This window comes from Pygocentrus nattereri, chromosome 4, assembly GCF_015220715.1.
Source record: "Pygocentrus nattereri isolate fPygNat1 chromosome 4, fPygNat1.pri, whole genome shotgun sequence".
Lineage (NCBI taxonomy): Eukaryota > Metazoa > Chordata > Actinopteri > Characiformes > Serrasalmidae > Pygocentrus > Pygocentrus nattereri.
In genome coordinates, this window is record NC_051214.1 from 39,416,091 (window position 1) to 39,432,815 (window position 16,725).

Genomic DNA, 16,725 nt, shown 5'->3' on the forward strand with positions numbered 1-16,725 from the left:
ATACGCCTGTTTATCTCTGTTCAGTGAGATGGGTACCAAATGGGTAAAATAACAGCAGCAGAATAATCTAAAACGAAACAAAGTGAAATACAATTAATGAGTAAAGAACATAAATAAATAAACAAATAACACAAATAAATACATTTAAAAATCAAATCATTGTGATGACCAGACATTAAGACAGTAAAATAAAATATGTTGCATAGCTCCATATATTTGCGGAAAGCACTGGTCTTCTTCTCATGTGTCATTTTAAGGGAATATGTATATATTTCTATATGTTTTGTGTTATGGATTTGACAGCTATCTTAGGCCACGCCCATCTTTTAAATCCTGGTGTTGTATTGGACAAACTGCTGGACGCTGAGGTCCGTATTGGTTGTTTTTTTCATAAGGGTCCCAAAGAAGTCTGAGATTTTGAATATTGGGTTACGGTGTGGCAAAATGGCGACTGTCATTCAGAATCCACTAAAAGCGTAAGTAATAAAAGGAAAATGAACGCTGTAATTTTGATAATGTCTGTGTTGTGGGTGGTGGAGTGTCTCAAAGCAGCTGTCGGAGGAGCGGTGAATGCTGAGACTGTGTGCGTGTTTGGTTTGGGACTCTGCAACCTGCATATATATATATATATATATATATATATATATATATATATATATATATATATATATATATATATATATATGTGTGTGTGTGTGTGTGTGTGTGTGTGTGTGTGTGTGTGTACTTGTGCTGCGATAGTCCAGTCTTTGTGTTTGTAGAGTTGCTTGCAGGGTCCGTAGCTCTGTGCTTGGGTGATGATATTCGGATCTGTTTGTCCTCGGTCTGACTTACGAGGCTGGAGCTTCTTATTTGCCAGCTTCTTGTTCGAATTTTCCCGTTCCACCTTAAATGGTGCGGCAGTTCTATTCTGGCGGCTGAGGTGCGAGAATGGAATTGCTGCACCATTTAAGGTGGAACGGAAAAAACTCAAACAAGAAGCTGGCAAATAAGAAGCTCCAGCCTCGTAAGTCTCCTAAATCCGACTTCAGCTTACCTGGATACTGATTCTGCAGGTTGTGCATGCTACGTGTAGCAGTGCTGTATTTTTGCTTTCAGTGATTTAGCCGTGGTCCTGTTCAGTGCCGTGTTTAAGCAGTGTGCTCAGGTTTGATAGGATCTTGCTCCGCTTAGGCTTTTGTGAAGCGCTTCGTTTTTCGCCTCAGCGCCAGGCTGAACACGTTTAAAACGCGACTGGAAACTTCCAGACGCTTTTATTGTCCTGGTTGAAGCTCCACAATATTACTGAAATGAAATAACTGCATTTGTTCCACATAGCATAATAGATTGCAAATTCTTTAAAGGGGAACTCCACTGAATTGTCAAAACGTCTGCATAACACCGTGGTTGAGATATAAACAGTCATTCAGAGTGATTTATTGTGAAATGGTTTACTTGTAGAGAAACTTACTGACTCCGATTTCTTTACAGTGGTGGTGATAGGAACCAGGGGTCCCAAAGTCTATTTAGTATCCAAATTTACCAGTGAACCATCACAAGTTTGATTTTATATATGTTGTGTGTATGTATGTTATATATATATATGTATATATATCAGACATTGGGCAGCGTACTAAGTATCCCATGTAACTATGTGACTTTCTGTGAGGGAGCTTTCAGAAGCTTTAAACTCTTCAGATGTCCGGTTCCTATCACCACAACTGTGAACCATTCAGACTTGGTTTGTCTAGAATGAAGCATACGCTGAATGATTATTTTTGATGCCTCGACCATTTAATTATGCAGTAATTTGGAAAAATTGGTGAAGTTCCCCTTAAGCATGTTTCCACACTGAACACCTCCCAATGCTAAAGTTACAGAGTTATAAACTCCAGTGTAGTAATGAATTATAGTTAATCACTGAACTGCATACTCTTTAATTAAAATGAATAACAATGTGTCTGTGGTTTAAATGGTGTTCAAAAAGCTTGCTGAGTAATGGCTAAATAATATAAAAAAAAATGTAAAGTGAATTATTGCAGATGCGGTTACACATTAAAATAAAATATGTGATTATATTAGTATATGTACTTACAATGTTTATTGAAACGCATTGGTGTAAACTAAATAATAAGGTTAAAGATTTTGATAACAGTGATTTAGTCCCGATTAATCAAAACACACACAGATCACTAATCCCAGCATGCAGTGTAGTTTTTGAGATTTGGCTGAATGACTTTCATATTTCATATACTTTCATATCCTGCTTTTCTGCAGAAACTCTACAAACCAATCTAACACTGAACTGTGACCAATATTACAGTAAATACGAACCATCCATATATCATACAGTCCTTATTGTGGTGCTGGTCAGTCACATATTTTAACAGTTTACACAGTTTAACTTGGACAACTTTTATTACCTGATTCATTACTTCTGCAATTTCAGTTTTCGGCTGAGAATCGTTCAATCTTAAATTCCCCATATCATGAACTGTAGATTTAACTTGCTTCTTGAAATAAAAGAGTGTGTGTTAATATAGTGTATAAATATTGTTCAAGTTTCAAAACATACCATTTACTTCTCAGTCCACACAGTGCATGGATTAAAACTAAACTGTAAAAGCAGCCAAATTTGAAAACGCTATTTTTGTCACCAAAACTAACACATTTACATATATCCACCTGCTCAAATTAAAACTGATTAGCTCTGCCCATTTGTGTTGAAGTTATGAGAGTTTCAGCCTGGATTCCTCTTTTATTGAGACACAATTTAGGAGAGCCAATCAGAAGAGAGATAATTTACATATATTGGTGTTCAAGGCACAGTAAAAAAAAAAACAGCCTGTTTAAAAGTTTAGAATCAGTTGCCATTCAGTAATAAATACAGTGACACCGGAACATTTATTCACAATTTAATGTATTTTGGGAACAACAAGAAGTTATGACCTTTTATGAAAGTACTATGAACAGCTATTTGATCAGCAAGATTTGGTCACAGATTTTCAAATATGAGGCTTTTTGGGTATTCATTTTATTATAAGTTAAGTTTCTATGCAGTAGAGCTTTCTCAGTTATCATGGACTCATCTACAGCTTAGTTCATTGAAAAGGTCTTAACTTTAACTGCTTCTATAAACAGTTTGAAACCTATAGAAGATTAAAATATTAAAAATATTAAAGTTGGAATTAATATTAGTAAATTTGATTTTATATTATTGAAAACAGTGACTACAAACTTTTGAATGGTCATTTAAGTAACCTAAAACCACAAAGGTGTGCTGATGTACTGTACTCTATTATTAATTAATTATGTAATATCAGTGGATTACCTTTTTCAGTGTACTACTGATAGAAATCAAATCACATCCTATGAGAATAATATCTGATATAGGCTGTTGGCAAATATCAAACCATACTCATGTTGTTGCAGACAAAGATATGACATAAATATGAATGGCAGTGCCCTGACCTTCACAGTAATAGATCACTTACAATCAGTCGTGTGCATTTATCAGCCATAATTTCCATTCTGCTTATCCATAGTGTGAACCAGAAAGGTCACAACTGATGCATCAGACTTGGCATATGTGGATTTGTAACTGGGAGTGTGTGGATGGTGTATTGTGGGGGCGGTGCTGTCTGCAAGCTGTAGGGTGGTGCAGATTATACACACACACCCAGGACCCTTCAGGGCCCATCTGTTCTGAGGAGCCGCCTGAGAGAGGTGTCACACCGCAAGAGAGAGGGAGACCCATCTGCTCAAAGAACTGGAACACACACACTCCATACACATAAACACCCTATACACACATGCAATACTGTACAAAAGTCAAAGACTCTTCATGTATTTCATTTCCTGTCAAAACAACAATTAAGTAAGTAAATAATTTTTTGAGGATATTTCTGGTGAGGTTAGATATAAAATAATCCACTTTCATAAATAATAAAATAAACAGAACTGGAGTTAAAAAAAATGATCAAAAGATACAGAAAAAATGGGAAGAAAACAATGCTACTAACAACCATGCAAGAGCTGGTATACCACCAAAACTGTCCCCAGCAGATCAAGCTCACTTAAAGCTTTTATCTTTGAGAGAGAGGAGGAAATCAAGCTCCACTCTTGCTTCAGATCTGAAAAAATCCACAGGTTCCTGTCCATCCTTCCACTGTGAGAAGACAACTCAATACTATAAAGAATGTGTAGCTGTTAAGAAGCCCTTACTGAAAAAAAGGACATTTTTGGAACAGTTTAGTGTATTTACAACAATTTAGTGAATTGAGTGCAAATCTGCAGAAAAATGCGACCAAAATCTAAGACTGAACTTTGGAGGTGTGGAAAAATATACTTGCAAATTTGAAAATCTGAAAGCAAGTTTCCTGAAAAGAGTGGAAGCTGTAACAAAAAGGTAAAGAGCAGACACACTGAATACTGAAAAACATTGGGCCTCATTCACCAACATCATTTTAAATGTGTTCTTGAAAAAAAGGCTCTAAGAAAAAGTCTGTGTGATTCATTACATGTTCTTAAATCACAGAATTGTTCTCACCTCTCATGTAGATTCTGTTATTACCTAAGAACAAATCCTGAATAAGAAACACTGGTCAATGTCAGAATCTTTGTAAAAACTTCATAAGTGGGTTTTAAGAAGATATTTCTTCTAAGAAATAGAGTGGTTGGTGAAAAAAGCCCACTGATATTTAGTTAATTGGGGGGTTGCAGAGATGTAGACGGGGGCCACAGCACACACGTGTCATCACACGCTTTGCCATCTGTCCTTGTTCCTGTTTTTCTCACTGCTCTGTGTTCAGTGTCACCATCTCCACTTATTGCATTATAGAGGAACCTGTTCACATGGGGGCAAAAAGATGTAATTGTCCCAGAACTGCTGACTTTGTTTTTCTTGGTTTTTGTAAATCTCATCATTGCAGGAGATGTGTGGTAGTTTTCAGCTCCTGAGCTCTTTGCTTTGACTTAAGACTAATAATATGATAGATAATATGACTTATTAAAATATGTCCAGACACCCCTTCTAATTAGTGAATTCAGCTATATTAAGGTGCACCCATTGCTGGCACAGGCTTTTGACTGTATTCACTCAGTCTGTATAGTCTTCATAGAAAAGCATTGGGATATTTAAAAGTCGTCTTTCCAGAAGAGCAGAGGCTGTTACTGCAGCAAAGGGGAGACAAACTTCATATTAAGAGTGCCAACTCTACCTAATGAGCGACATAAGCAGCTGTTTGTGGCCTTGCTGCCACCCTAACAACTTATGGGTTTTTGGTGCACCAATATATTGTCTAACATGCTTGAGAAGAAAACGTAAAGATGTAAAGGCATGTTTTGTTGCAGTGTTAATGTTATTCCATTTGTTTTGGCTTGTAGTTGGACAACAAAAAGTAGGGGATCTGGGTTTCAGCTTCACAAAACCTAACAAATGCATTTAACAATAGCAGTTAACAACTTTCTTAATCCAGATACTCAGGCTGTGATTAATTCAGGTTGAGGTGCCCAGGCTGTCATTAATGTGCTTGTGCCATCAACAATATGCAATAAGTGTATCATTTAGGCAGCTTATGTCAGTCATGGTTATTAATTAGCCTCTAATTAAAAAATATCCTATATAGGCCCCCAAAAGACTAGAGCCAGCCCTGCCTAGTATTTGCGTTGGATGAGCAGTTATCTGCAAAGCTTTTTGAATTATTCAGTAACTACTATGAAACTAATATATAAACTATAAAGACTATTGTGAGATTGAGGAATTAAAGTGTGAACCCTTTAAGTTTAACAGAGCACTGAGATTTGAACCATCCTATATCACTTAACTTGTAAGGGTGTAACAGTGCTCATATTTTAAAGTGATGTTGCATTCTGAGGTCAAGATTCTTCTTCTTCTTCTTTTTTATATCTTACATAAAAATATCTTGTTTCTACAGAGCTGTATATATCGTATTAAGTATTATTGCCATTGGAACAAGTTGTGTCTCCAAAATGGGAACTTTACAAGGGAAGGACAAAGCTTTCATTTATAATGGAAATTAAAATTTTGGCACATTGTATAGATCAGCTGGTGTTTCTACATTAGTTTTAGTTTCAACAGTGAAGACATACTACATAGATTAGTTTGGCTCAGATTTCAAATAATCTTTTTCAGAACCCAATGTGCTATGCACTAACAGAAGAATCCCCAAAAATCACAACCTCAACAATTTATTAGGGCTTTAGGAAAAAATTGAGTGCAGATGTGCACATATCATAAGCTCCTCCCATTGTAGTACAAATGCATATACATCATCACTGTAATATTCAGATATTTCTTATCTTTTTCATAACATTGAAATGTAATGAATGTAATGTGTCTGAATCTCATTAAGATCTTGTTGCATTTAGGTTAAAACATTTTCTCTCCATCAAGTTGCTGTTTTGGATACAATGTTTTCATTAAAAAGGCAGCAATGCCCACAGGGATAACAGGGGGATGGAGTCAGGTAGGGTACACTGTGTTCTACTTAGATTGAAGGGGTTGTGGGAGGTGGAAAATATTGAGGTTAAGTTATAATGTGGTTCTGTTTGGGGGGGGGGGGGCATGTTTGCAGGAGTCTGCACCCCTCCCCCATCTTGCGTGGGAGCAGCTTGATGGGGGAATCATCTGTCTGGATGAATTTTGGTCCTTACATCAGTGGTGCACTAAAAACACAGAGGAGCCTGAAATCCTTTGTGTGTGTGAATAACTGGGGCTTGTGCCAAAAAAGAGAACATACCGCTATGCCCTTTTCCTGCGCTGCACATGGAGCCTGCACATGTTCGGTTTCTGTGTGTGAGAGTAAGACTGGGTGCAGCACATGCCTACATGGTTTTTATCCATTTTTACTGTACTGTTCTCCCCAAGGCTCTACAGTAATAACTCCAGCTTCTAGATCCACTCCTGGGCTTAAAAATGAGAGAGACAAAATGAAATGATACAAAAAAACATCTATCTTCTCAGTCTAAACCCCCCTGCTATTCTGTTCCCTGCCTGCTGAAAAGCGGAGCGTGGCAGAGCCTGGGGGGAACACGACCTTTGGCCCTTCCCTCCTCCTCTTGACAAAGCATATGGGAAAAAAACCCTTTCCAGAAGCTCCTGAACCTACACGCTTTGAGCCTTGCCCCTTGCTCACAGCTCCCTCCATTATGTAAGGCACTGGGGTTTCCCCCATACAATGTAGATGATATCCTAAAAGGAGCAGTAAGCTGAAGGAGCATGTCTGTTCAGACACGCTGATCTGGTGTAGGCCGGTTAAAGTGTCACTGATTGGATTTGATCCGAACTCATCCAGATAACCACTTCAGGAACCTTACTCTGCACCCTGAATAGAATTTATATGGTAATTCCACAGATTTTTCAAAATGTCTGCAGAATTCAATTGTACACATAATTATTCAGATGTAGACAAAATAATTCAAAATCATTCATTGTTGTCATATGATTCGCCTCAGATGAACTTACTGTCGTGGATATACTGGTGATATCAGGGGCCGCAATGTCTACAACACAAATATAGCCATTTTATTTACTATCTAAAAGTGCCAGTGAACCTACCTGTGTTTTTATGTGAAATGTTGCTGATGGTAACTTTGTAAATCTGGTAAATCTGAACAAATGAGCTTTTGTTGGGTGCTATAATGCCTTTTAGTGCAGTGCATGTACCTCTCCACCATGCCTATATTTAAAAAAAATATGTTTTCAGCCAAAACGTGTCTCAAAACTATCGTAAAACAATGTCTCAGGCATCAGGCAGCACATTCGTAATATGTATAAGTTGTAATAAAGTTCTGTGAGGGAGCTTTTAGAGGCAGTAAATGCTTCAGGCGTCTGGTTGTTATCACCATCACTGTGAATTGTTCTGACCCTGTAGGTTTATCCCTACCATTCCACTCCCAATCTTAACCATTTAATTATGGAGAACTTAAACATTGGTGGTATTCTTATATGTATTCCATGTGCTTCAAAGTGGGCCACTATGGCTTTTCTAAGGCCTTGTCTACACATGTCCAGATATTCCTGAAAATGCCATTTTCTTCCCTCCATCAGATCCCCAGTAGAAGTGAGTAATATGATTTGTTTTTTCAGACATCTGATCTGTTGGAGCAAACAAAGACAACCATAATGACTTTTATTCAATATTTGATATACTGTGTTGCACAAAATTCAGTTAAACGGGGGGCTAATTTTTCTCTCCATGATGAACCATGCAGTTGGTCAGAGGTCTTCAAGTACTGACAACATGTATGATACATTCAGAAAAGCAATGTATTGCATTGTGATAAATTTTATCGCAATAATGGTATATATTGTCATATTAGACAGCCCTAATGCACATCAACATCAACATCAGAATCTCTCCTTATACAAGAAAAACAAAAACACTTTGAAAACGCTCACATGAGCGTTCCACTCAATGAGGAAGCAATGTCATAAAAGTGAACACTAAATGCCTTAAAAAGGATAATGTGAGCATGTGTATTATCTTGGCCACAAAATTGTGCAAAACTACAATATACATTTGGATGGGAGGAAGAACCATTGCTAATACTAAATTTATCATCTCTACAAATTGTTCTTGTCTCCAGTAATGAGAACTGCAATATTTAGCTTTGAGGCAAAAAGGCTTAGCCAGTCTACTTAAATACTGGTGATTATTAATTATTTCTAGAGACGAACACAGACCCATAAATACTCCTAAATGAACTGTGTAAGATAAATTGTATCAGAGGTTAATAGTAATAAGAGATGCAGTCTGTTTTACAGCAGCCATAATGCTATTCTGGGCCAGTTTTGCAGTTTTAATACATATTATACTGAGAAAATGTGTTTTTTTGGTCTTACTAGTGCATAAGAACATTTACTATGAGAGAATGATCATGTCCTTAATTAGAGGCCACAATCAAGTCTTACATTAAATTGTCTTTGGAAGTTCTGGATTACTGCCTGGGCTTTTTGCAAATTCATCAGACGTCATTATTTTAATCAGCAGTCTCATCAGAATCACTTGTCACAAATTAGGGAGTCGTTCCGTTCCATAGAGCTGTTCACTGTTCTAATGGCGAGACAGCAGCACAAATTAATTAACTGTCAATTGGATTAATGAGTATGTAATGAGGCTAGAGCACTGTAGTCTCCTGCACTCAATCTCCAAACTCATAAAAAGCAGCTGGACTGCAGTGGTCCACTGAGTTTGATGCAAAATGGTTCACTGGAGAGAAATTTACTCTTTATAGTGAGTCAGAATGCCTGCAACATGAATATAGCCATTTTATTTTCAGTCCAAAACCACCAGTGAATCTACACATTTTTATATGTAATATTGACATTGGTAATATGTAAGTCTGACACCAAGATTTCAGACAGAAGGCAGCATACTCATATTCATTTAATGTAAGCTTTTGAGATGCATTTAGATGTCTGTGACCATTCAGTGGCCATCGCTGTGAACAGTTCTGGGATTTGGTCAGGATACTCATAAATTTGTGAATTTCCCCGCTGTGGGACTAATAAAGGATTATCTTATCTTAAATTTGTCATTTTTAACAGGACTAATTGGCATATTGCAGACTTGCCAGTGCTTTAACAAACTATATTTTTTGTAGTCCTGGTTTAAAATCCTCCGTGAAAGTGCACAGTGTGTTATCTATATTTAAGGTGTGGTAGCACACATTTGAACAGTAAATATCTTGTCTCTGTAGTGTATTCAATTGAATATAGGTTGAAAAAAAGATTTGTAATTGTATTCTGTTTTTATTTATGTTTTACACAACGTCCCCACTTCATTGGAATTGGGGTTGTAAATGTATATTAGCTTAGGTCTTGCTCATTATTATAAAATATTGTACCTAAATAGTATTGAATACTGAGATAAATTGAAAATGCAAACATGCTAGCATGAGACAGATTTAGACGCACTGCTTATTTTTGCCATATTGGAATAGTATCAAATTAAGACACCACCGTATAATATTGAACAGAATTATGAGCTTTGTGAATCATTACAACCCTAATAGAAACAACAGCAGACTGAGATTAAGACCATTGAGGCCACTTGGTAGAGTATCTGCTAGTAATGCGGCAAGTCAACGGGTTTAAACCCGACTCAAAATGAATAACCGTTATACAATACCTCCCTGTGGAGAAAAAGAAAGTGAGTGGAGGAACACTTTTGGTCGACGACATTGCATAAGAACGCTTTGTTCCTCCCTTTCCCTTTTCCATCGAGGCACTGTTTATGCGGTGAAACCATATTCATATTCCGGAGGCTGTGGTGCAAAGCCCATGTTTAATTCAAATTCAGCACTGATTATCGCAGCACTATGCATATGGATCACAAAAGGAACAACAATACTTTGAGATACACCTCCCTAAGCCAATGATTATTCAGCACTCGTCTAAAGAGGGAGCCTTAAAATCCACTCAAGAGGTCTATTTGAATATGAAAAGATTTCCTCTTCTGGGCAGAAGAGGCCTCAGCACTGCACAGCTGAACTGAGGTTTGGGTCAGTAACGGCCGCTTCTGATTGGAACGTCAGACACTGAACGTTGCCCTCTGTGGAAGCTTTGTGTAGCTCTTGGGACGACAGCAGTATAAACAGAGCCCCTCTGCCGGGTCTTTAAAATCTCACACACTGCTGGGATGCTGTGTGACACCTAGCTTCATGTTTATTCTTCTTCTTCATCTGTTTCATACACAGTTTTTATGTTCAATAGCACTGAAGGGGCCAGCAGAATTCAGCTAAAGCTTAAGGGGGGCAACAGCTTTGAAGCTTTAAGGCACTTGGGCCCATAAGTTTAAGATTATGCTTTTATGAGTGTCACCATTCAAGTGATAGTTTTGCAAAAAAAAATGTGCTTGTTTAGTTTCCTTCTTTAGTTTTAAACTGGAACAAATCATTGCTGTCCTAACTAAGCCATGATTCTCCAAAATGGTATGTTGCCAATGGTAACATAGAAGTTGTTTGTGCTTTCATGCACAAGAGAAGCGAAAGCAGTAGATAAAGTGTAGATAAAGATGGGGTTGGCAAATGTGTATGTCATTTTATTCTGTAGAGAAAACTGCACAAGAATGTTACTACTAGCTTGTGAGCTGACATAAATTTGTTAAGTCAGTACCTTGAGGTTTTGATTATTAAGGCACTAAAGTTATAGAGGTGTTCACTCATTCAATAGGCAGCTTGTTCAATACACATACCTTCTCTTTTTTCCAGCTCTCCTATTGGCGGTTGCTTCCATGTTCAGTCATGTAACTGACTATCTCACACTACAGCACCTGTAAATGTTTTGAGCTGTAAAAATCAAACATTTGAAAATATTGGAAGGCCTCCAATCAGTTCAAAGCTCAAGCATAAGGCTAAAGATGACAACTCATTTCCCTTCTTACTCTTATCATATCATCCATGCCGTCAGTTGTTTCCGATGATGCTTGTGATTCGGAAAATCACTTCTGATTGTGGAAAATTAAAGATATAATTGAGCTAAAAAATGTGCATCTGTTCTGCAAGTTTCATTTATCTTTTTTTAAGATATAAATGAAAATGAGATACAGTGCAATCTCTGCACCATAACGCTGGCATTTTGTAAGCCATTGACAATTATGCAAACTGTGATAGTGGAACATCCGGGAGGAGTTTTTTGAATAATGCCTTGGAAATTCAAATGTAAAATCTGACTGAAATTCCCATCTGTAGTCCAAATATGACTTTTTGCCAGACAGTTCCTTTTAGAACCAATAGAGCTTGTCTCGACTGCAATGCAGCATGAGGATAGAGTGTTGCTGGTTGTGGAAGCTGAGCAGCAGTTGTGGGATGCTGAGTGATCGCTAAGTCTCCATTTTTACCCATGAGATGGTGCTGATAAAGTAACCTCTGCTGCTAATCTGTGACCAGTTTTCCCTTTCACCCCCTAAACTCTGAAATCATGGTTACGAAGAATACGATCCTAGATCAACACCAAAGGCCAAGTGCTTCAGACAGTACTGGTCAATGGCAGGTGACTCAGTCATGGCCCTCATACAGTTTGTGAGCTTGAAGTGCTTTGAACTTCTTCAGCACTTTCCACAGTCTCTGGCAGAAAACACAGGCTTTTCAGGGAATAATTCACACAGGAAATGTAGAGAGGAAGAGGTATAAAGAGAGGGAAAAGATATACAAACGTTAAACAGGAAATCTTTCATTTTACTTCAAAACTATGCAGTTTGATGTAATTCAGACATAAAAGAGTTCTGCAGATATGAAGTACTCCATTTAGGTTTGTATATAAGAAAGGAAAATGAAGTAAGATCGCCTGATAACTCCTCATTGTAGCCATAGATTTGTGAATTGCGCTCTCATTTTCATAGAAATACATCAGCTTTGTTAGTCGATTATCACATTACCGTAGCCGCCCCATTTCACTCTGGAAAACACACTCCCTTCTACCTACCTGTTTACTCTCAGTCTCTCGCTCTAGCTCTCTCTCCCTCTCCGAACACTGAGGCCCTTTGTGTCCCACTGCTGGGTCAGAGTATTCCTCTTTGTCCAGCCCAACATTCCACACATAACTGTGCATCCTCTAACCCTGAGCAGGGCTGATCTAATCGAGACAGGACGCATTCTGGCTGGCTCATGCCCAGCACAGGAGACTCACTTTCAGCTTTCAGTTTACAGACTGGTGGATCTTCTCCTGTCCTTAATAATAAAGGTGCCAAAAGGAATAAAATAGGGTTCTTTGTATTGTTGCACTGATATTATATACTGCACTGATATCAACACTGGCCTTATTAAACTGATCAGATATTGTTCATTCAAAACAGTTTTTTAGTCATGGTCATTAAAAATTTGTAACGAGGCAATTTTGTGAACCATCAATATACATTTCCCCACAATCCTAAAAGAATGGTGCTGCATGACTGTCTTTACTATGCTTCATAGCCTGTATTTATATATGTATACTTTCAATTAAACACGAGCCTACAAGTCTACCCGTGTCATTGAACGTAAAATTCCAAATAACGTAAGCTTATTATTTACCAGAAAACTATAAACTATAAAAAAACTATAAGGAACCCTGATTGAAAGGACAAAATTTTAGTTTCTCCATAATCTTCTATTAAAATATAATGACTTTTGTGTTCCTCTAAAATTTTGCCTGATTTTTGATTGTCTCCATGAGAAAAATAATAAAATTAACCAATAACATAATGTTTCGTCATCCACTCCTACCACCCCCATCTATCATCATCAGAAAATGCTGAGTTAGCTCACAGACACACCCTTATACCCTTTTTGGCATGGAAACATGATACATTATGGAAGGAAAATTTATTATGATTTCCAATTCTCTTCAGTTTTGACAGAGATTTTACAGTTCTTGGATACCATTGACCAGGTATGTCAAACTGGGGACCTTCTAGGCCATAGTGCGGCAAAGATTAGCATTCACCCTCATCTAAGGTGCTGAATTCAGTTTTGAACGCCTTGCTAATTAGAGAGTTGAAGTCTGCAGTGTTTTGCCCTTTAGCCCATGAGGACTAGAGACTGACACAAGATCAACTTTTAGTTCCAAGAACCTTTCAGTGAATGTTTTTTTAAAGAAAATAGATGTGCAATTTGAAGAAACTTAAAAGTTCCCAACATAATGTAAAAATACCAATTGAGGTTTTTCTAGAAGTATTTAAGAACCTTTATTTTTAAGTTGGCAAACAGGGCCATCAGTCTTCTAAGAGTATGTTTTTCTGGGAAAGGTATAAGAGTGACTGAATTTTCCAAAATGCCTTACATAGTGTCAAAGAGAAATTGCATTGCAAGTAAATGTATACCTGGCCTACTGACTGACTACATCAGTGGTCACTTGAAACCTGCTCCTGGAGATCTACCATACTGCAGACCCCAGTTCCAGCCCTGATCGACCACACCTGGGTCAAATAATCTAATGATTGATTCAGAAGTCCTTAATTAGCTGAATTAGATGTTTTAGGTTTGGGCTAGAATTGAAACCTGCCAGAAGGTAGATCTTCAGGGGGATTGTTGACCACTAGGCTACATAAAGAAAGCACACATAGCCATCAACAGGAATTTAACAATTGCTGGTAGCGCACTGAACAGCAAGTTAATGGTGGTGATTGAATGAGCTGTGGAATGTGGCTGGCAGACTAATACATAACAAGAGCAGAAGTAAATAAGCACAAACATCTCGGGGTGAAATGAAGAAAATCCTCACAACAGCAAAAGTTACTCATGATTCTGAAAATCTAGCATGGCAGTGTTTTGTATGAAAGGGACATTTGTGTATTGGCAGTAGGGCTCTAAATCTCAGTGATTGAATTCTGATTCTTTAAGAAGTCATTTCAGTGCGTCATGATTTTTTCCAAGATTTAAATTGATTATTTTAGAATTATTTCTAAAACTACACTGTGTGCACTAATGTGAGTGGAGGAGCTATTTACACTGTATGGAATATAAAATAGGGATAAACCAATAATGAATTTTTATGTCCAATTCCGATTTCTTTACAGTCAAATTTGCTGTTTGTCGGCAGATTTTTATCAGCCTTTTTTCACCTAAACCTCACATTGTGTGGATTAAATGTACACGTGTAACACACTAGTACCGCTATTTACTATTAGCCGAAATGGTCATATAAATAACATTGTTTACTCTTTAATGAGCCAGGCTGCAAATTCTTAAATGGAAAATTAGTTGCATGTTTAAATAAAGAGCCATCTGGCTGTGTAGTGCAATACTGACATGTTGGTACAGGTTTTGCAGCGGTTATCACATTATTTACATCATAAAATTAAAAAGCATAACTTGATTTTATGAAGCTAAAATCAGTTCATTTCAATCTTGGCTGATATCTGATTATATACAGAATCTATAATAAGGCAGTAAAAAAAACAATACAAGATTTTTTATTTTTATGTGTAGCCAGAAATGTTTCATTTTGTCTAAATAAAAATAGGCACATACTTGAATAGTACTGTATTTGACAATAGTCTGTTCTAGCTTTCCAGCTGAATGACTTTACATCACTGCAGTGTGATGTACTGCTAAACCTGTAATTGATGACATTTGTAAGCCTGGTTTGAAACTGACCATCTCGACCTTCCTTTTTTTTTTTAAGTAATACTGCTAAATAGATAATCAGAGTGCTCTGTGCTAGATTTGGTCTTGAAGAACTGTAGTGATGTGACCTGAACTTCTTGCTGTTATTCCTCTCCAGTCTTGGTGACCAGTTCTATAAGGAGGCCATCGAGCACTGCCGCAGCTACAATGCCCGCCTGTGTGCTGAACGCAGCGTCCGCATGCCCTTCCTGGACTCGCAGACAGGTGTGGCTCAGAACAACTGCTACATCTGGATGGAGAAACGCCACAGGGGGCCAGGTACCCGAACCCTAACTAAAGCAGTGACATGAGAAAGGCCACAAAAGGCCAGTGATGAAATACACAATGTTCAGTAATTCAATGAATTTAATATTAATATTTATTACTATATACTATACACTCTTCCAATTGTAGTTCATTAACAGTAGATGGTGTTTCTTTTAGTAATACATATATGTATATGGAGTAGGGATGCAAACATTTGGCAAATAGTTTTGACCAACAACAGGTCATCATTAGTTGGCAATTATTTGTTAACAGACTAACAGACTAAATATTAGTCTAAGTCTAAAATTAAGGGCCCAACAAAATATTGATTATAAAACATATCAATCAGGTTCTTAAATTTGCTTTGCTGAGCAATATTTGTTACCACTGTAAAATATGTAATATACAGACACTTATGAGTGCGAGTTCTTCATTAATACACTGAGATATAAAAAGTATATAGACTGTGGACTGAGGTCTATTGATTTGATAGGTGAGAGACTATATAAAACATAGACTAAACACTTTAAAAAGATTGTACATCAAGTTGTTTGGTAAAGAAAATGGTTTTATATAGAACCATGAGCACTCAAAGAACCCTTTTCATGATTAAACCATTCTTAACATCATGAAAGGTTTTTGGATTGATTTTTTAAAGGGTTCTGGTACTGTTATGACAACATGCTTGTAACCAGAGAGGAACCCTTTCAGTGTTATATGGAACTCTTTCAAAATTTATAGCACATTCTCCATCTATTTGAAGAACCTGTTCATGATGCAAAAAAAACTATATTCATGCAAAGGGTAGTCTGGGTTTTCATGGTTCTATATAGAACCGTTTTCTTGACTAACCAACTTTTTTTCTTTACAACCTGGTTTATTTTGACCTGAGCCACTGACAGTTATAATATGTTCATGGTTATATACCCAAAAACTAAGAAAGATGGACTGGAATGTACTCATTACTAGTTCATGTTAAAACGAACATAAATGCTGTGAGTGGGACTAGCTTAGGCTATGTCTACTCTAGTAGGTCTGGAAAGCTATTGTTGTCCATCCTGTCCTTCTCTCTACTGCATCACTGCCGATATGTGACTTTCTAACACTGCTATGCATCAAACTTTTTCTTAGAGAACATGTGCGAAATGTCTGTCGATATGGTACTACGATTGCTTTAGTTGTGCTATCACTCAAAAAGCAGTCTAGAACACCATTTATAGCCTCACTTAGCAGAAAAAATGTCCTATTTCTCCATCGTGCATGCACATCAAAAATGTTCCTCAACTTGAAAGATAAATGTGTATTCAAATAAGAACTAACATTTTTTTAACATTAAAATGTTTACATTTTGACATTTTTAAATATTAACAC

At 37.2% G+C, this 16,725-nt stretch overlaps 1 protein-coding gene across 4 annotated transcripts in view; it reads left to right on the forward strand.

Moving 5' to 3' along the window:
- The first annotated feature begins 367 nt into the window (after positions 1-367).
- dpf3 (D4, zinc and double PHD fingers, family 3) overlaps positions 368-16,725 on the forward strand; it is a 47,606-nt gene continuing 31,248 nt past the window's right edge. For all 4 annotated transcript variants that reach the window (XR_005130208.1, XM_037537893.1, XM_037537892.1 and 1 more), the window contains exons 1-2: positions 368-476; positions 15,206-15,366. Coding sequence is in view for 3 of the 4 variants with exons in the window: in XM_037537893.1 (XP_037393790.1) it covers positions 445-476; positions 15,206-15,366 (193 nt within the window). In the remaining variant the exon portion in view is untranslated. The remainder of the gene's footprint in view (positions 477-15,205; positions 15,367-16,725) is intronic.